The 20,237-nt window shown below is 54.4% G+C and overlaps 3 gene segments (V, D, J or C); all 3 read left to right on the top strand.

The window, feature by feature from the left end:
• The first annotated feature begins 573 nt into the window (after positions 1 to 573).
• Positions 574 to 2,122, top strand: LOC116798716. The segment is given in 2 exon segments: positions 574 to 625; positions 1,054 to 2,122. Coding segments are annotated over 2 exon segments (462 nt in total).
• Positions 2,123 to 13,453: 11,331 nt separating this feature from the next.
• LOC116798717 lies at positions 13,454 to 15,192 on the top strand. The segment is given in 2 exon segments: positions 13,454 to 13,578; positions 13,836 to 15,192. Coding segments are annotated over 2 exon segments (396 nt in total).
• Positions 15,193 to 16,373: 1,181 nt separating this feature from the next.
• The window catches only part of LOC116798714, a 61,171-nt gene continuing 57,307 nt past the window's right edge, over positions 16,374 to 20,237 (top strand). Inside the window, 1 exon segment of the C gene segment in view lies at positions 16,374 to 16,536. Within this exon segment, the coding sequence occupies positions 16,485 to 16,536 (52 nt within the window).

The raw sequence follows: 20,237 nt of genomic DNA, 5'->3' as shown, positions 1-20,237 counted from the left end.
CCCAGGTTTGTTCCTCCCCAAGTGCAGGACCTTGCATTTGCCCTTGTTGAACTTCAGAAGGTTCTTCTTTGCCAGGAGAGGCTAAGCCCAGGATGCTGAGCTCAGAGGGATGTTCTGCCTCTCCTGCCCCTTGACCATTCTAACAACCACATGCCCTGAAGGACAATTCAGGAGTCCCCACGTGCCAGTAAAGGAGGGATGTGAGGGAAGAAGAGATGATGGCGGTGAAAGGAGCTCATGGCCTGTCAATCTTGATCTCCCCGATACCAACCCGCATCCCTACCACCCAGCCCGGCCCCGCCGCCTCCGCGGTGCAGAGCCCCGACCACCGCCGCGCTGTCGCCGCTCTCGCCTGCCCTCGGCATCCAGCCCGCACCCGGCGAGAGCCCGAGAGGCGCCAGCGCAGGGCTCAGCCCCGGGGCGGAGCTGGCGGAGGAGGGCAGGGGAGGGAGAGGAAGGCAGGGGAGAGAGAGGAGGGCAGGGGAGGGAGAGGAGGCGGAGAGGAGGCGGCCCGTCCGGAGCAGAGAGCCGGGGCTGGCGGGGGCAGCGAGGCGCGGGCGGCGGAGCGGCGGGATGCGGCGCTGGCGGGGCGCGGGGCTGGCGGCGCTGGCCGCGGTGCTGCTCGGTGCGCGGGGCTGGCGGCGGGGGACCCTGGGGGTCGGGGCTGGGGCTGGAGTGGTCACACAGCTCCCTGGAAGCTGCCGTCCCCTCTGGCTTCTTCACGGACCTCTGTCCCTGAATCATCCTTCTATCCATCCCTCCCTCTACAACATCCCACATTCCCTCAGAAAATTCACGCCTCTCTTCTTTGTCCAACTATCACTGCACCTCCCTTTCCTCTATGTGTTTCTTTTTTTCTTTTGTCCATCATTCACACATTCATGTCTCCACTAGTGATTGACATTTCTATTACTGCACATGTTGACGTCCTCTGGATACTCTTCTCCTCATCATCTCTGTATGTCCCTGACTGCTTCTGCAGGATTTGTTCTGAGAACCTACTTACAGGACAAAAAGAAATTCTGATATTTTTCTTCTTTGTCTCTCTGGCAGTGGCTGCAGGCAGAGCCCAGGTGCAGCAGGAGCCGTTGGCACAAACCCCCGAGGGCACGGAAATCACCATCAACTGCTCACACCCCAACATAGGGACTGGTGACTATATCCACTGGTACCGTCAGCTCCCGGGCCGCGGCCCCGAATTCCTCGCACTTATTGTTCGAGGCTCCAAAGATCTGCCGGACAAGGTGGGACAGGTGTCGGTGTCACCAGACCGTCGCTGGAGCACCCTCTGGCTCTCCGGGCCCCGTGCTGGGGACGCGGCGGTGTATTACTGCGCCGTGGGAGACACGGCCAGAGGAGCCGGGGCTGCGGCCGGGCACGAACCGCCGCGGGCGGGGCCGGGCGGGGCCGGGGGCACAGCGCCGGCCGGGGACAGCAAGACACATGCTGCAAATCCCACCTGAGCTCAGGTTCACTGACACTATTGTCTTTGGAGCTTTTTATTGTGTCTACAGCTGAGCAAAGAAACATCCCTGCGAAAATGGCATTTCACTCCTACCTAAAGCACAGGTTTGTGACAGAATGTCTGGGTGCCAAGTGACATACACAGCACAGCACAGGTCTGGGCATACTCCAGTCAGCTGCAATGTGTGTCCCTGACTTCTCCTGAGAAATCGTCTCCTGGATATTCTGATCCATTCCGGGCAGGCACCGAGATTCTCTGGTTCATGAGGATCTTTTGTTTGGGTAGGGGGAGAATTCTGACGTTGCCCGCAGTGTGGAAAAGGGACAGACAGACAGACAGACAGTGAAACCAGCCTTTTTGGGCCGAAATCAGCAGCAGCGGAGCGAGAGCTGTGGAGGGACAGGAAGAGAAGGGCTCCGGAGACAGGAGCTGCATTTCTCTGCCTCTCCCGGGACACAGCTGTAGGGGGCAGGTGCCGTCACCACTCAGCTGCACCCACGCTCCTTCTGACCCTGGCAACGTGCTGCGTTGTGGAGTTCAGGGCCAGAGCAGAGGACGATATCCCTGGAATAGGAAATCTCAACAACACCCATGAACTTCCCATGAGGGTGTTGCGATCTGCTTAAATATTGCAGAAAGTGGTTTTAGATTCGAATATTCCCTTGAGCAAAATTAAAACTCATACAAGTTATCTGTTGATACCAAAACTGTTTTTTATTGACTGCTAAGAGATGCAAAGAGAAAGAGGAAAAAATAAGAAAAGGTTAGAAAATGCTAAGATTACTTTTAGAAGCAGAGAAAAGATACCACCAAAATCTACCTTTCCGTCGAAGTGGTCTGTGGGGTGGGGGTGGAGAGAGAGAGAGAGAAGCAGTTTTCTGCCTTTTTTTTCTCTGTCTCTGCCGCTGTCGATGTTATCTCTTTAGCTGCAGGGGGTCTTAGTTCTCTGGAATGCAGCCAGGCTGTGGGCCTCGCCTGCGCTCACACCGGGCCGTGTCCCAGGCTGTGCAGCTCAGTCCAGCTGCACCTCTTGGCCCTCAGAAATATGGTCAGGGTGGAGAAACTCACACGGGTGGCATGGTGGGTCTCAGTCCACTTCAAGATGGCAGAAGTCCAGTCTCTGATGATGGCAGGCAGCTTACGGTGGCAGAAGAAAAGATAAGGGTGAGGCGGAGGAGAGATCTTTAGCTGCTATAGCCAATTCTCTTTCCTACTCCTCTTTCCCCTGCTTTTCCCAAACTTTTCCTCATCTTTTATAGTGTTCAAAGGAGGTTGTGTGTGGTTTCTTGGCACGTAGCCCTATTCAGATGTTCGCAGAGATGTGATAACCATGAACAATAACAGGATCTTTTGGCAGGAAAACTCCAGTGTAAAAATTCTGGTGAGAACTTCTGGTGGAAAACTGACACAGAATTTTTGGTAGGAAGTTTTTGACAGGCAGAAACAAAGGCGAAACATAATTTTTAGCATTTGTATGTTATCTGTCTGTTACAGAGGGACACACATGGACACACATGGACACACACACACACACATGGACACACACAGAGGCTCGTGCATACCAGTGTGGAATCACACACAGATTTGTGTCCCCACATGTGTCCGTGCAAACCCGGCTGCTCCAAGAGCACACAAGGCAGGAACACACAATCAGCCGTGGACTCTGCTGAGGACACCTGAGGTCAAAAGCAGCAGAGCTGGAGGATCGAGAGGAAGGACAAGGTGCCGGGCAAGCACAGGGCAGTCTGTGTTTACTCAGAGACTGCACAAAGTGGAGATGAGACAAAATAGTGCAGAGCACTTTCCTGAGGGCAGCGTTAGGCAGGACAGAATCAAACCCATCAGCTGAATGCACACCCATGGGGAGGCAACCACAAGTGAGCATCGGGGTGAGCTGAGGAGAGAGAGAAAGACAAGGAAAGGGGACATCATCCCATGCACAACATTCCAATACTGGGATGAGTCTTCTGCCTGCACTGCTGCATTCCTGCTGCAAAATCCTGGGGCCTTTCATCCCAGGGCTAAGCCCTCACTGGGGAATGGGCATGGCACAAATATGGGAATGTAAAGGCAGCAGTGCAGGACATGAAAGCACAGCCCATAGCACTCAGTGTGGTGGTTGGCATGCAAGATGAGCTTGTGAGGAAATTGTTACCTGTGCAGAGGCTGCCCCTGGTTGTGTGGCAGTGAAGGACAGGTATAAAAGGCAGCCCAACTTCCTGCTCTCTCCTCCACTTCTCTTCTGCCACACAGCAACTGGACGTTTTCATTGGGCACTTCTGAGCACTTTCAGAAATTGTTGGAGTCATGCAATTCAAGAAAGGAGCATTGCAGATAACATCTTATTTATGCTTTTCACCCTACTTTGAACTCGGAACTCTGAGGGACACAACCCAGAGCAGGCATTATAAGGGACAAGCCCAGTGGAAACCCTGGAGAAGCCACAGGCAGCAGGGAAAAACAGAAAGCCAAGAGCAGCACAAGGAATCGTTGCAGAAGTGGTCTCAGCCTCCTGAATTGTCCAACAACTCCCTGGAGATGTTGGGAAGAAGAACCACGGAACCCATAAGTGAGAATGAGCAATCCAGAAACTGTTTCACCTCCTTCTCTTTCCTCTCAACCACTGACACTCTCCTCTCCTGGAAGAGGGGCTCAGCCTGCAGATCTCTGGGTGTACAGGGGAAGCAGCGCTGCCAGGGGACAGCGGAGGGTCCCTTTCCCCAAGCTCAGCCTTGCACAGACACATCCCCTCCCTCCCCTGGCTTGTTGCACAGCCCAGGGAGCTCCCTGCACCAGGGTGTCTCGCACAGCACAGAGGTACAAGGCACTGTCAGAGACCTCCACTTCCTCCACCTGCAGGACACTGTATTTCCCTGTGGTGTTCAGCTCCGTAGTGATACGGCCGCTCTGCCTCTGGCCAGCCCCTGCCTGAGACGAGAGCAGCTGTGGGGCTTGTCCTTTCCTCTGCTGGTACCACGACAATCCATTAAAGTTACTGGTCTGGTATGTACAGGTGGTCTGGAAGGGGTCTCTCTGCTTCACCAGGGCTTCTCCATCTTCCTGGGTGACAACAATCTGCCCCTTGGTGCCTGGAAGAAAGTGAAGGTCAGCAGCTGCACAGGGAAATACTATGGCAAGATAAAGCAAACTGGATGCAAAACCCTGGTGGAGAAAGCTGCCCGCCCTGTAGGGAGCTGGAGACTCCCTACTGGAGACAGTCAGATGAGACTCCTTTTGGGCAGGATCTCGGAGCTCTGAGCTCAGGAAGATCCTGAAGAGACCTGTGCTGTCTCTGCCTTCTTGCTCCTCCTACTCAAAGGACCAGGGAACAGCCTGTCTTGCCTTAGCTTTTGTGCTGGAACCAGCACATCTCCAGCAGGTTGAGGAGCTTTTGGAGGAACAGCAAAAAGATTCATCCATCCCTGTCACCTCTGAGGGTTCCTCACTCCCTGAGTACACACAATTCTGAGCTTGCAAAGAGGGAGACCTGTCTGTTTTGACAGCCAGAAGAAGACAAAACCATGGCAGATATTTGGCAGCCTGGAGGCAGAATGGGACACAGTCCATGTGTAAAGTCAGTGAGATGAGAGCTTGAAAGTGCCTGGGCCAACTTTGACAGGATCTGCTGATTTTCTTTAGAGAGGGAGAAATGTGGTACTGCAGAGACAGCTGAGATGTCCTGTGGTGGCAGCAGGTGGATTAGAAGAGAGAAGGAGAGGGAGGTGGAATGAAGGGGAGAGAAGAGAAGGAGAAGGGGTCTGAGGTTTCTCTTCTCTCTTTTCCCATTGCCTTTATAAAAATCAGAGCTTCTTGAGTGAACACAGCAAAGTCAAGAAGATACTTTGCAATGATCTTTCTCTATTCAATGATATTTCCCCACAGGGGCCTGATAGGGCTGTTGAGTGTTTCCTGGGAGGAAGAAGAAGAGTGCACTGATGAAAAGCCAGGACTTACCCAGGAGGTGCCCAGGCAGACAGTGAGGACGAGAGAGCCGAGGTTCATGCTGAGACCAACCTGCTGTTTGCTGAGAGAGTCAGAAACCACCTCCCAGCCCCGAGACAACAGAGGTTCCAGAAACAACACCCTTGGGGGAGCAAAGGAAGAAGGAGGGCAGAGATATTATCTTTCAGCTGGGACAGCCCTGCCCCACCCATCTGAAAGGGCAGGTGAAGGGCTGCGGGCTTGGCAGATGGAGACCCTTATTCCCAGCCCCTTCTCTAGATCAACTCCAGAGTGATCCCAGGCACCTGTCACACCACAGAAATCATACTGTTCATTTTAGTTACCTCTAAATTGGTTTTTCCTCTACAAAACATCTACAATTATTTGAATAACGATAGAGGTAATGATAATAGTTTTAATAAGAACATTCACATGAAAATTCTGCACCTCCTCAAGATGTAAAAGCTTGGATACTGAGTTGACCTCAGTGTAAGCAACACTGGCAGTGCGTCAGCACACCTGGCAGCCCCCCGTGCCCCCTCCCCAGCCGTGAGGCTGCTGCTCTCAGCAGCGCTGCAGAGGTGAGGAGGGGCAGGTTTTCCTGGTGGGCAAGGAGAGAGGCTCCTGAATGCCGCCGCCCGTGTGCTGCCAGTCCCGGAGTGGATGTGCTTCCGATGGCGTGTCGGTGGTGTCTGGGCTGGCCCCCAGCTGTGTGCTGTGGCTGGCAATGCCAAAGGGATTTGTGCCGCTGCTTGTGCTGGTGCTGTGCGAGGAGGGGACTGAGCCCGGCCCGGGGCGGAGCTGGCGGAGGAGGGCAGAGGAGGGAGAATGGGAGGGGATGGGAGAGGAGGCGGTCCGTCCGGAGCAGAGAGCCGGGGCTGGCGGGGGCAGCGAGGCGCGGGCGGCGGAGCGGCGGGATGCGGCGCTGGCGGGGCGCGGGGCTGGCGGCGCTGGCCGCGGTGCTGCTCGGTGCGCGGGGCTGGCGGCGGGGGACCCTGGGGGTAGGGGCTGGGGCTGGAGTGGTCACACAGCTCCCTGGAAGCTGCCGTCCCCTCTGGCTTCTTCACGGATCTCTGTCCCTGAATCATCCTCCAATCCATCCCTCCCTCTACAACATCCCACATTCCCTCAGAAAATTCACGCCTCTCTTCTTTGTCCAACTATCACTGCACCTTCCTTTCCTCTATGTGTTTCTTTTTTTTCTTTTGTCCATCATTCACACATTCATGTCTCCACTAGTGATTGACATTTCTATTACTGCACATGTTGACGTGCTCTGGATACTCTTCTCCTCATCATCTCTGTATGTCCCTGACTGCTTCTGCAGGATTTGTTCTGAGAAACTACTTACAGGACAAAAAGAAATTCTGATATTTTTCTTCTTTGTCTCTCTGGCAGTGGCTGCAGGCAGAGCCCAGGTGCAGCAGGAGCCGTTGGCACAAACCCCCGAGGGCACCGAAGTCACCATCAACTGCTCACACCCCAGCATACGGACCAATGACTATATCCACTGGTACCGTCAGCTCCCGGGCCGAGGCCCCGAATTCCTCGTGAGCTTTCACAAAGGATCCAAAGATCTGCCGGACGAGGCGGGACAGGTGTCGGTGTCGCCAGACCGTCGCTGGAGCACCCTCTGGCTCTCCGGGCCCCGTGCTGGGGACGCGGCGGTGTATTACTGCGCCGTGGGGAGACACGGCCAGAGGAGCCGGGGCTGCGGCCGGGCACGAACCGCCGCGGGCGGGCCCGGGCGGGGCCGGGGGCACAGCGCCGGCCGGGGCCAGCAGGGGCCGCTCCTGCACCTCCAAGATTTCTGTCTCAAACGATGTCCCACCTTCCTGGGCCCCCTTGTTTCAAAGGGCTGCTTTCCAAGGGGCTTTCCGAATCGGTGTCCTCAACAGGCCCAAATCCAACCTCCAGAAGTCGAGGGTAGAGGTTTGGTTGATGCTCCTCCTTACTTCATCAAGTGTGGAAAACTATCATTTCATGGTCACTGTGCTCCAGATGGCCTTTGATCACCACATCTCTCACCAACCTTTCTCTGTTTGCAAACAGCAGGTCTGGGTGCTGTATAAACTACCCCATGATCAAAAAAATTAAAATTCCACCGTTGGCACTGGTCTTTATGTCAGAGCAGATGCAGGAAATCAGATATAAGACTGTAGTGGCTGCCAAGAGAAAGTTTCACCAATCACAAGGGATGAGATGTTCATGTTACACCATCATCTCCCCCAGACTGGCAGCCAACTCCTCAGCACAAACCCTCTGTGGGGAGCAAGGAAACAGTGAAGAGCTCTGCACCCACCTGCAGCTCTGCTGGGAAGTGCAGTCCCACAATCCTTGTCCTTGCTGATGTGCCCATTCTCCTGTAGGTTCCTGAACTGAGGGGCCCAGAACTGGACACAATACTTAATGTGGGGCCTCACCAGCGCTGAGTACAGGAAAAGAATCATTTCCCTGATCCTGCTGCCACACTGTTCCTGATCCAGACCAGAATGCCATTGGCCCTCTTGTCCACCTGGGCACTTTGCTGGCTCCTGTTCAGCTTCCTGACAATCCCAGGTCCCTTCCTGCCTGGCTGCTCTCCAGCAACTCTGTGCCCAGCCTGTAGCGGGGGTTGTTGTGGCCAAAGTGCAGGACCTGGTACTTGGCCTGGCTGAACCTCATCCCATTGGAATCGACCCACTTCTCCAGACTGTCCAGGTGCCCCTGAAGAGCCCTCCTGCCTTCCAGCTGATTGACACTCCCCCCCAACCTGGTGTCATCTGCAAATTTGCTAATGGTACGCTCAATCCCCTCATCCAGATCATCAATAAAGATATTAAACAGAACTGGGCCCAACACTGATCCCTGGGGACGCCACTACTGACCGTATCCCAACTGGATGCAGCACCGTTCACCAGCACTCTCTGGGCCCGGCCCTCCAGCCAGTTCCTAACCCAGCACAGAGTGTCCCTGTCCAAGCTGTGGCTGCAGCTCTTCCAGGAGTGTGCCATGGGAGATGGTGTCCAAGGCTTTGCTGAAGTCCAGACAGACACATCCACAGCCTTCCCCTCATCCACCAGGTGGGTCACCTGAACATAAAAGGAGATCAGGTTGGTCAGACAGGACCTGCCCTTCCTAAACCCGTGCTGGCTGGGTCTGATCTCCCGACTGTCCTGTAGGCACCATGTGATCTCACTCAAGGTGATCTGCTCCATAATGTTGCCAGACTCTGAGGTCAGTCTGACAGGTCTGGACTTCCCCAGATCCTCCTTCCAGCCATTCTTATGGGTAGGTGTCACAGTGACCAACTTCCAGTCCTCTGGAACATCAGGAATGACAATAAATGATAGAGAGTGGCTTTCCTTTCTACAGATATGCAATTAAAAATTGAGTCCTCCAGCTACAGGCTTTCACAGAGCTTTCAAAATGTTCCTGACAGTGTTACAAAGTCATCCCACACAGTCAGGAGTGCAGGCTCCTCGCTCATAGAAGAAAGGAATGTCCGTGTCATGGGCACTTTCAAGTGCTCCCCACAATGGCTCAGTGTTGAGACTGAGTTTTATAGGTCTCATAAGCTTTGGAGTTGGACCCAGGAGACAAGGTGAAAGCTGGACTGGATACACTGATGTAGCCTCAACGGGGGGCAGGTTCCTACTTGATGAGTGGTTGAGCATCAGATTTGTTAAATTGCCCTGAAGGGTTGGAGGTCTGAAGTGCATGAGAGCTGGTAGGAGGCCTCTGGGAAGAGGCTGAGGGCTCCAGCAGGTCCCCAGGGAACTCTGTGTGGCTCCAGTAGCTTTTAGAACTGTTCAAAGCCCATGGTCAGAGGCTTCCAAAGCACAGAGCGAAGGATCAGTCCTGCTCCCTGTTCCAGCTGGGCTTGATAACTGTGTTTACAGGGAACTACTGGCAGGTGGGCAAACAAGACAGAGCAACAGGCATGGCCAGGTCAGCACACAGATCAGACACAAATTCACACATCATTTGCCCCTCTTGTCCCTGTCTCCATCTGTTTCCCCACAGATGCTCCAGCCCAAACTGCCTGGATCCTTCCCTTTCCCTGCCTCTACTGCTTCTTCCAAGCATCCCATGTCTTGTATTATCCCACAATACTTTTTCCACTGCATCCCTTAATGATTCCTGATCCCTTTATAGGCAAAGATACCCAGTAGTTTATAACTGGCTATTATTCTCTCTTATCTTTCTTCTGGGAGATATCATCTTCAGAAAAATGAGTCAATTTTGATACCTGAAGAGATGGAGAGAAGATACTTTTAAAGAAGACCTTGTCTTCTCCTGCGAGAGAGAATCGGTGTGTCTGACTGGGTGAGATGTTAACAGCAGGTGCTACTTTGAGACATTTTAGAAGAGAGAGAAACTCCCTGTGAAGTGAGGGAGTCAGGCCACTGCTCCAGGTACCATCAGGGGCTGCAAAGGTGCCTGTCTCCAGCCCTGGGAGAGTGGGGTGCAGGCCTTGGTTTCTGTCTGGGCAATGGATAGCAAGATATGGCAATGCACTTTCTGAGCCCTTTCTAATAAAGAACGGTGTGAAACAAGGCTGCGTTCTCGCTCCAACCCTATTCACAGTCTTTTTCAGCAGGATACTCCAAAGGGCCATGGCAGACCTCGAGGATCAGGACGGTATCTACATCTGATACCGTACTGATGGAAACCTTTTCAACCTAAGGTGACTGAAGGCCCACACCAAGACCTTAAATCATCTTGTCCGGGAGCTGCTTTATGCTGACGCTGCCCTTGCTGCCCACACAGAAGGAGCTCTGCAGTGTTTAACATCCTGCTTTGCAGACGCTGCTGAGCTCTTTGGGCTGGAACTCAGCTTAAAGAAAACAGAAGTTCTCTATCAACTGGCCCCTCAGGAAGTCTTCCATCATCTCCATATCACCATTGGCGAATCAGAGCTCAAATCAGTCCAGCAGTTTAATTACCTAGGTAGCCTCATCTCCTTGGATGGTGAGATTGACGGGGAGATAGACAACAGGTTAGCAAAGGCATATAGTGCTTTTGGAAAACTCCATAAAAGAGTTTGGTGAAATAAACACTTGAAGAAAAGTACCAAGATCAGTGTTTACAGAGCCATAGTGCTGTCTACTCTCTTATATGGTTCCGAATCATGGGTCATCTACCGCCATCACCTGCGTCTCCTAGAACGCTTCCATCAACGCTGCCTCCGTACAATCCTAAACATCCACTGGTCAGATTATGTGACCAATACATCTGTTCTAGAACGAGCAGCAGTCACAAGTATTGAGGCCATGTTGCTGAGAACACAGCTGCATTGGGCAGGACACGTCTCAAGGATGAAGGACCAACCACCGCCTCTCTAAGATCTTGCTCTATGGTGAACTTGCCACCGGCTGCCGCATGAGAGGAGCCCCGAAGAGGAGATACAAGGACTCCCTGAAACAACATCTCAGCCTTGGCCATATTGATCAACATAACTGGTCTACTCGAGCCTCCAACTGGGAGGTCTGGAGACACACCATCTATAATGCTGCTGATGCCTTTGAGAAAGCACTCAGGATCACCCTTGAGGAGAAAAGACAATGCAGAAAGAATCGTGCCTTGCAGAATATACCGCCTAAGGAGTCTTTCTGCTGTGCCTTTTGCAATCGGACATGTCTATCTCATATTGGCCTTTTTAGCCACCAGCACACTTGTGTCAAACGTGGGTAGAGACCTTTCCCAAATCTTTGTCCACAAAGCCCAGCCATGATGATGACGATACGTTGATTTAACAGCTACACATGCATCTGTTTTGTCTGTACCCATACAAACGCTATACCAAGGCAGCTGTTCACAGTCTGGCTGCTGCAGGTGCCAACGTGTGGATTTGCTTTGCCACCAGCAGACTGACCTCTTGTGAGGAAAAATGGGCACCTATATTTCAATCCCAGGAAACACTGTCTTTGTTTCCTTTTCGGCAGTTTCCCATGTGGGCGGGGCAGTCATAGGATGAGCAGCCACTACAGATGGCATCAATCTATGAAACAGTGACAACGTTCAGCCAGCCAGCTAATGCACCAGGGTAGTGGTTTCCCAGCATCTGAAACTGTGGTAAAAATAAGAACACGCATCGGGACAGACACCACATGGGTGGCAGTTCCAGGCACGCCCACTAGGATTTGCCAGCTCAGTTTATCCTGCGTCAGGGAAGTGTACAGCACAGCTCATTGCAGATTGTCCTGAGTTGGGTGCAATCCAATATAAGCCTGTGCCCTCCCATGTGTCAGCTTATTAAAGGTTTCTCAAAGTTGTCTCTGGAAAACAGCCTCCTGTGGTTAGGACCACTGAAGATACTCAAAACACTTGGTCTGTTGCCATGAGCAGGTTGAAGTGATGCTGCTGCATTTTCAGGTGTGTTTCTCGGTGAGAGGATCCAAACGAGGTCTGCCACGCAGGGATGAGTAGGGCCTGTACTGACTCTCTGATGTGCTTTCAGTCCAATGTCTGCTATATTGCAGTGGCCTGGTCCTAGAAACATCTCAATGGGTTCATGCAGCACATGGTACTGAGGAAGGGCCAAGGTCTTCCAGCAGCCTCACAGGTCCCGTTGCCCTCAAGAAGTTTTCCCACAAGGCCGACCATAACTGCTCTGTGCTGGGCATCACCCCACTGGAACTGAAGTACACCTTCTAGTGTCCTGGTGGGGTTGACAGAAAGGACACCCGAGGGTGCCCTGATGATGTCAACTACTTGCTCTTTAGCACCTCCGGGCATCAGAGTTGCCACAGGCCAGAGCAGTGCCAAGGCAGTAACGAGGCTGTGCCTGGAGCACTGTTGGGTGATGGTGGGCCAGGGTGGGGTGAAAGGGGTGCAGACAGGCAAAATGTGGTCAAAAGCCACAGAAGGTGGGAGGAAGCAGTTGTGGCTACGTGGGCTTGCATCTCTGTGGGGGTTTTCCCACCCTGGGAGGACCCAACTCGTAAGGATCCCAGCATTTCCATGAAGCCCCAGCACCTCCCTGTCAGCAGTTCCCACTATCCACTCAGACCTGCTGTTTTTCTGTGTGGAATGGGGCAACAGAGGGCCTGGTGACAGGGGTACCCATCAGGACAGGCCTGTAGGACACAAAGATAGCAGCAGGGAGCAAAGGATGGGAGGGAAGATTAGGAGTTGAGGGCTGGATGATGGACAGGTAGCTGTGTCCTGTGGGAAAGAAGAGTGTGGGCCATGGGAGTAGGAGTGGGAGGGTCGTTGCCACACCTTGCACAAATTACCTGCAAAGCCGTGGATGTGCCTATGAGTGTTACAGAATCACAGGAAGACTGAAGTTGGGAAGTACCTCAGGAGGTCATCTGGTCCCTCCTGGTCCCTCCTGCCTGCTTGAGCAGTTGCCCAAGACCATGTCCAGACAGCTACAGAATATCTCAAAGCATGGAGATGCCACAAACTCAGTCACCATCACAGTAAAAGTGTACCTCCTGATGTTCAGAAGGAGCATCCTGTGTTCCAGCTGGGGTGCATTGCCCTCTGATCTGTAAGTAAGCATCACTGGAAAGAGACTGGCCCTGTCTTCTTTGTATTCCCTCTTCACGTGTTTCTATACAGAGATAAAGCCTTCCCTTCTCCAGGGTAAGCAGTCTTGACTGTCCCTGACCTGCCTGTCTCCTGGTCCCCAGGGCAGGGTATGGGGGCGATGCCAGGGCGGGCCGGGAGTGCTGGGCAGGAGGATGGTCCTGGAGGGGACGCTGCGGGCCGAGAGCCCGTCCCTTGGCTGGGGCCGGGGATGGGGCTGCCCCGGCTGCACGGGGCCGAGGCGCCGACACCTTCTGAAGGGCATATGGGGCGAGAAGGCGGGACAGCGCTGGAGCCGCGCTGGGAGCCCCGGGACAGGAGCCTTCATCTCTCGGGGCGCTGCTCCTCTGCCTACGCTGCTGCCCGCGTCCCTCGCCGCGCCCCCCTTCTCCCGAGTCCCCCCTTCTCCCGAGTTCCCCTTTCTCCCGAGTTCCCCCTTCTCCCGCGGCCCCGGGGGGGCCGGGGCGGGTCTGTGGGGTCGGGCAGAGGCGCCGGCGCTGCCCCGGCGAGGCGGGGCCGGGCAGGAGCGGCCCGAGCGCGGCTCCGCTCGGCTCGGGGGCGGCTCCCGCGGAGCCCTCGGCCGCGGCCGGGCACGATGTCGGCCGGGCTGGGGCCGTGGCTGCTGGGCTTGGCCTTGGCCTTGGGGCCGGCAGGTGAGAGCCGGGCGGGGAGAGCAGCGAGCCCGGCACTGGGGAAGGAGGGAGCGGGAGAGGAGAGGCGGCAGCAGGGGCAGGGACAGAGGCTGGAACAAGGACAGGGGTGGGACAGGGGCTGGAGAAGACGCAGGGACAGGGACTGAGGGATGGGGGCGGTGGCTGTGTCCGTGCCGGGGCTGAGGGCACCGGGGCAGTGGGGGAACGTCCTCTGTCCGTGGTCGCGCCCTGCCCGATTCCTGCGCTCTCCCCCGCAGGGCTGTGGGCACAGTGGAGGCTGGAGGAGGCCGGCGGAGGGCACCGAGCTCCCGGGGATTCCGTGCTCCTCTCCTGCCGCGGGTCCGGATTCAACTTTGGGCTTTATATCGTTTACTGGTACCGTCAGGCACCCGGAGGCAGACCCGAGTGGGTGTCTTCCATCAGCACCGATTCCTCTGTCAGTCGAAACGGGACAGCAATGGAGGGTCGAGCCTTGGTGTCGAGAGACAATTCCCAGTCCAAGTCATCCCTGTCCTTGTGGGCCCTGCAGCCCCGGGACTCTGCCCGATATTTCTGTGCTGTTCCCACGAGGACAGGAAACCCAGCTGAGCTTTAACATAAACCTGCTGAGGCCTGGCACAGGGTCCATGGCATTTTGAGATGGAGAATTTTGAGGTGGTTCAGGGCTGTTCCCAAGGAATCAGGGGCCATCACTGTTCTCTGCAGGCAGTTTTGGCTTTTCTTCCAGAGCTTCTTTCCCCAGAATGATAAATGGCATATCCTGAGTCCCAAATACAATGTTTTATTCCATAGAAGTGGTTCAAAGTGCTTCTGTCACCCAGCCAGCCTAGTCATTCTGCCTGGCTCCAGCCCCTCTCTGCCTTCCTTTGATCCCCTTCTTCTGTGGGGCACCCAAAGCACCTGAGCTTTAACAACACCTTTGCCTGCTTTCTTTGACCCTTTTGGGCCATCTCCTGGCACCAGGAAGAGCAAAGTAGCGACGGAACAGGCCTGCTTTTGTTTCAGATGCATTTTGGGGTGATGAGATCCAACCAACAAGGTCTGCAGTGTGGTGGCCAGCAGGGAATACTGGGACCTTACGATGCACTTACAGCTCCAATGCCTCCTACATTTACGTGGCCTGGTATCAGCAGCGTCCTGGTGGACCCCTGCAGTACTTGCTGCAGTGCCAGGGCCATGGAGGCTCCTACAGCCACACAGCCCCTTTTGCCCACAGGAGGTTTTCCTGCCAGGCTGACAAGAGCTCTGGGACAGTGAGCATCACTGGGCTGGAGCAGAGGGACAGTGCATCCTATTACTGCAGCCTGGAGGCACCACAGCGAGAGGCACCCGGGGTGTGCCTCAACAACATCAGCTTCCTCCCCTGCTGCCTCCCCTCCTGCATGTTCAGGTAGGACACAGGCCCTGCAAGGGGGGAGTCAGTGAGTGGGCTGTGCCTGCGGTCAGAGAAATGGGGTCTCGTTGTGCCTGGGTGCTCCCAGTGGAAAGGAGGGGAGGGAAGGGCAGGGGAGAGGCAAGAGAAGAGCATTTCAATTGAAAGGGAGCTACAATGACCATCTAGTCCAACTGTCTGACTACCTTCAGATTTGAACTAAAATAAAAGCATGTTTCAAAAGAAATTGTCCAAATACCTCTTAAACATTGACAGGCTTGGGGCATTGACCACCTCTTCAAGATGCCTGTTCCAATGTGTTACCAATCTCTGAGTAATGAAATGCTTCCTAATATCCCACCTAAACCTCTCCTGGTGCATCTCTAAACCATTCCCACATCACTGTGTAACATGGAGAACCTCCCTCTCCACTTCCCCTCCTCAGGAACTGAGAAGGTTGAGGGACCTCCTCACATTTCTTTCCTCCAAGATAAACAAATCCTCCATGGCCTTGGGACCATAGGGAACCTGGCATGTCCTACAATGCTGGAGCAGCCCCAAGTGTCCCAGGGCACCACAGCTCTGCCTGGCCCTGCATCCCCCTGCTTCTTTTCCCAGCCTCAAGCCTCCACTCTCAGTGGGCTCCTCTACCCCTCTCCAAGTCCCTTTTCCCACCCCGTCCTGACAATCCCATCCAAAAGGGACCATGTTCTGTTACCCAGGAAAAGAGAGGGGAAGGAATGGATTCAGACAGTCTGTGCAGGGCCACTGTGGAGTGGGCAATGCTCCCCAAAAGGGTTGTGGCAGCCAGGATGGTGACAGTGTGTCAGGGCTCACAGGTGTCACATCCTGTGGTCACAGGGAGAGCTCTGGGTTCCTGCTGAGTAGGAGGACACAGGGAAGGGAAGTATCCTGGCTCTGCTGAGCAGCTCCAACAGCCTGGTCCCCGCTGAGTCCTGGGCTGCATTTGCTGCTTGGGAGGTCTGGGAGGGCTTTGAGAGGAAGAGGCAGCTGGAGAAGTGTCATCATGGGTAGGGAGAGGAGTGCTGGGGCAGAGTGGAGGGAGCAGGGTGAGGAGCACTTCTGCCCTAAGGGTGCCCTTTCCAAGTGGAACTGGGATCCTGGGGGTCCCATGTGGGAGCAGCAGCTCAGCAGAAGCAAGAGCCAGGAGCCGAGGGGAAGGAAAACGTGCCACCCTCCCAGGGGAGCTCCAGAGTCCCAGCAAACCCTGCAAAACTTCCTCGGGGAAAGGTCAGGTTTGCCCCACAGCAGCACCTCACCTTTTGCTCAGCAGAGCTTTTCCTGTCAAATGAACACACTGTTCTTGCGCCCTGCAGGGTGAGAGACACCCGGGAGTGCACCAACAGCTTCAGCTTCTGCTCCAGCAGCCCCCAGCTCTCACCCTCCCTGTTGTCAGAGACAGAGGGAGGGACTGGGAGGGACTGGGCCTGAGTGCAGTGACAGAGGCACGGGCAGGGAAGGTGTGGGCAGAGCTGTTCTGCAGGCAGAGAGAAGCTGGAGAGAGGTGAGACAGATGCGCCTGGCCATGTGGACTGTCCTGTGGGGGGGGTTCTTGCCCGCTGTAGGTAAGTGAAAGGAAGGGGTGATGCCCCCCAGGAACTGAGCGTGCCCCTGTGCTCTGCACGGCTCTGGGGAGCTGTGCTGACCCCTTGCAGCCTGACCTGTTCCCTGGCTCGACCTGTCCCACCATCCCTGTGAAGCAGGGTAAGAACAGCCCTCCTCCTTTTCTAGCTGGGAGTTCATCACCTCCATCCCAGCTGCCTCCTCTGCAGGCTGGGGACAGCAGGGCACGGCCCTGCTGCACTCAGATCTTGGGCCAGAACACTTTGCACTTGGACTGGACACTCTGCTCATGGGGCACTGCAAACCATCTTGCAAAGCCCAGCTTGAGGATGGCAGCACAGGGCCCTAAGCCCCACTTGCCTGTGAGAGGTCCTTGTCCCTCCTGTGCCCATTTAGATCATTTTCAAGGACAGGTGAGTGGGTCCTTGTCAGAGACTGAAATGGTTAATGATTTATGCATTCTAGGAGACTTTTACAGGCTTTTGACTTGCATGATACCTCTGATGAGCAATTGGGCCCCTCCCTCCCTCCAGTGCTGAAGGTGTGAAATCCTGAAAAGGCAAGAAGCCGAGCTCGACCTCTGCTGAGCAATCAGGCCCCTCCCTCCCTCTGCTAATTTGGAAAGGCGGGAACCAGGAAAGACACAAAAAAAAAACCAACTCAGCACAGACCCAGGAGATGTTTGGAGGCTCGAGGCACGGCCCGTGACGCTGACCATGGATATAACTCACAACTTCTTGGAGTGTGGGGGCTTCCTTCCTTCACCCCCAGCAGATCAAGGCCACCACTTCAGACATGGAAGCATCGTTGGACCCCGTGGGCAGTGACTATATACATCTGTCCACCCTCAGCTTTTCTTTCCCTTACTTTCCCTTACTGTCATCCTGGGTTTTTTCTCTCCCCTATGCATTTTCTTCGCCCCCCAAAGGTTATCTCTGTATCACATTGTTGTATGACAGCACCCAAACTGCTAGCATGCCTGTTGATACAGAATTGTTAAAATAAACCTTGCCAGTATATGTTTTCAGACACCGATTATTTAGTGTCGTTTCACTATAATCCACCCCAAGGGAATTATTGATAAAAACCTGAGTTACCCCCTCTCCCCTTTTCCTGGGGCGGGTCGTAACAGTCTTCACCATCTAGGAGTGGTCATGGCATGTTCTCTCTCTCTGCAGCAGTCACTGGCCAGGTGACCTTGGAGCAACACCCCAGGGAAGTGACTGTGGGAGAGGGAGATAAAGTCACCTTGCAGTGCAGCATGACACAAGGTGTTATGAGGAATTACTACATGTACTGGTACCGTCAGGACCCACGTGGCACTCTGGAATGGATTTACAGGGAGAGTGATATCTATGGAGAAGGTTTCCAAGATCACTTTAAGGGATCAGTGGAGAGCTCCAAGAACAGAGTCACACTGCAGATCCTGGCAGCAAAGCCAGGGGATGCAGCAACGTATTACTGTGGAGCAGCATCACCGTGGAGCAGCTCTGCAGCAGAGTGGAACAAAAACTGACTGACAGGAGGACAGATCTCTCAGCATTTCTTTCCAGCAGCTGCTCCCCAGGGGCTGTTGTTGGGCAATGGCAGGTGCAGGAAACAGACCTCTGGCTTGGTGGCAGTCCAGGCAGTGGAGGGAAGTGTGGTAGAAGGGCTGGTACCATTTATGATACAGGAGGATCTTTTCTGGGAACTTAAGAGACTGTTTAAGCAAGTGCAGTTTTAGTGCGCTTTGCCTGAGCCTCTCTCCAGCATGGCCTCATTCTTCCTCTGTGGCTTGGCCATGGAGCCATGGGATCATGGAGATGTGTTGTGGTATCTTCCAGTTCCAGTTCTGTGGAGGATGGAGCCAGGCTGTTCAGGAAAGACAGAGCAACAGATGACATTGCTCTGGGTGGCTGCTACAGATCACCTGATCAGGAAGAAGTGGAGAAGGTGTGGTGGGTTGACCTTGTCTGTCCACCAGGTGCCCACCAAAACACTCCTCTCAGTCCCCCTCCACAACTGAGCAGGGGGAAAGTTTACAATGAAAGACTTTTGGATCAAGATCAGGACAGGGAGCTGTCCCAGCAGTTCCCGTCATGGGCAAAGGTATGGCCATGGGGATATGAATTTAATTTACTGTCAATAAAATTAAAGATGGATAATGAGAAATAAGGACAAAGCTGGAAACATCCCCTCACCCTGATCAGTGCACTGGGATGGGGAATGGGGCTTTCAGTCAGTTGATAACACATTTTCTCCCCTCTGAACTACTGATACTCATCCAGAGTAATGGATCTCTGTGAAAGGTTTCATTCAATCCCCCTGCTTAAAGCAGGGTCAACCAGCAAAGGTGTACTGGTCTGGTTTGGTGGGGATTAAATTTCTCTGTAGCAGCCTGTCTGGGCAGCCTGTCTGGGCAGCCTCTCTGGGCAGCTGCTGTTTTGTGCCAAACCCATGCTGATAACACAGCAATGACTTAGCAACTGCTGAACAGTGCACCAAGTCTTCTCTGCTTCTCATATTGCCTGCCAGCTGTACAGCTGACCACAACTGGCCAAGGGCCGATTCCTTACCACATGACGTTGTGGGGCCGACAGGTGAGAGCCGGGCGGGGACGGCAGCGAGCCCAGCGCTGGGGAAGGAGGGAGCGAGAGAGGAGAGGCGGGAGCAGGGGCAGGGACAGAGGCTGGAACAAAAGCGGGGAGGTGGCAGGGGCGGTGGCTGTGTCCGTGCCGGGGCTGAGGGTACCGGGACAGTGGGGGAACACACTCGGTCCGTGGTCGCACCCTGCCCGATTCCTGCGCTCTCCACCGCAGGGCTGTGGGCGCAGCTGAGGCTGGAGGAGGCCGGCGGAGGGCACCGAGCTCCCGGGGATTCCGTGCTCCTCTCCTGCCGCGGGTCCGGCTTCACCTTCGAGAATCATTATGTTCGCTGGTACCGTCAGGCACCCGGAGTGGGGGTCGAGTGGGTGTCCTGGATAAGCCATTATTCATCACAGATTCAGTTTGGGCCAGCAGTGGAGGGTCGAGCCACAGCCTCCCGGGACAATTCCCGCTCTGAAGCATCTCTCAGCCTACACCTCCTGCACGCTGGGGACTCTGCCCACTACTTCTGTGCTGTTTGCAGAGAGACACGAAATCGGCTGAGCTTGAACACAAATCACCTGTCAGTGTCCCAGACTCGGAGCTGGAAGGGGCTGTGTCCCACAGATGTGCAGGGTTGGTCCCAAAGAGTCCTATAGTCACAGCATAGAATTTTCAAATGTTTGATTCTAACAGGGTCATCCTGCCTTTTCCTGTCCCCTAATGAGCTCTAACCCTTATGCTTGTTTTCTTCTCATGTCTCTTGTCGACTCACCTCCCACCCCACCACACTGCCTTTAGAAGCAACTTTTCCTCTTTCCCTTGGTTCCCAGTATTATGGGTACCCAGTGAGGGAAATGGTGAGGTGTGAACAGCCCTGCTGTGCTTTTGGGCAGGGCTCGTGTTCACTCAGTCTAGCCCACGAGTTTTGCTCCCTGAGGGGTGAGAAGAGGAAATGGGGAAATTCTAGGTTGTCATTAGGGAGCTCAAAGGGAGAAGGGGGAAGCTTGTGTTTCTCTCAGATCTGAGATTCTGAAGGGAGCAAGAGTTGGTGAGTGTGTGTGTTTACAGCTGCTGGATCCTGGAGATCACAAGCAGAAACCCAGGGATGTGGTGGAGCAGTTTAAGTGGCTGCT

Source organism: Chiroxiphia lanceolata, chromosome 26 (assembly GCF_009829145.1).
Source record: "Chiroxiphia lanceolata isolate bChiLan1 chromosome 26, bChiLan1.pri, whole genome shotgun sequence".
NCBI lineage: Eukaryota > Metazoa > Chordata > Aves > Passeriformes > Pipridae > Chiroxiphia > Chiroxiphia lanceolata.
Note: the sequence above shows the minus strand (reverse complement) of the source record. Positions and strands in the feature narration are given on the sequence as shown.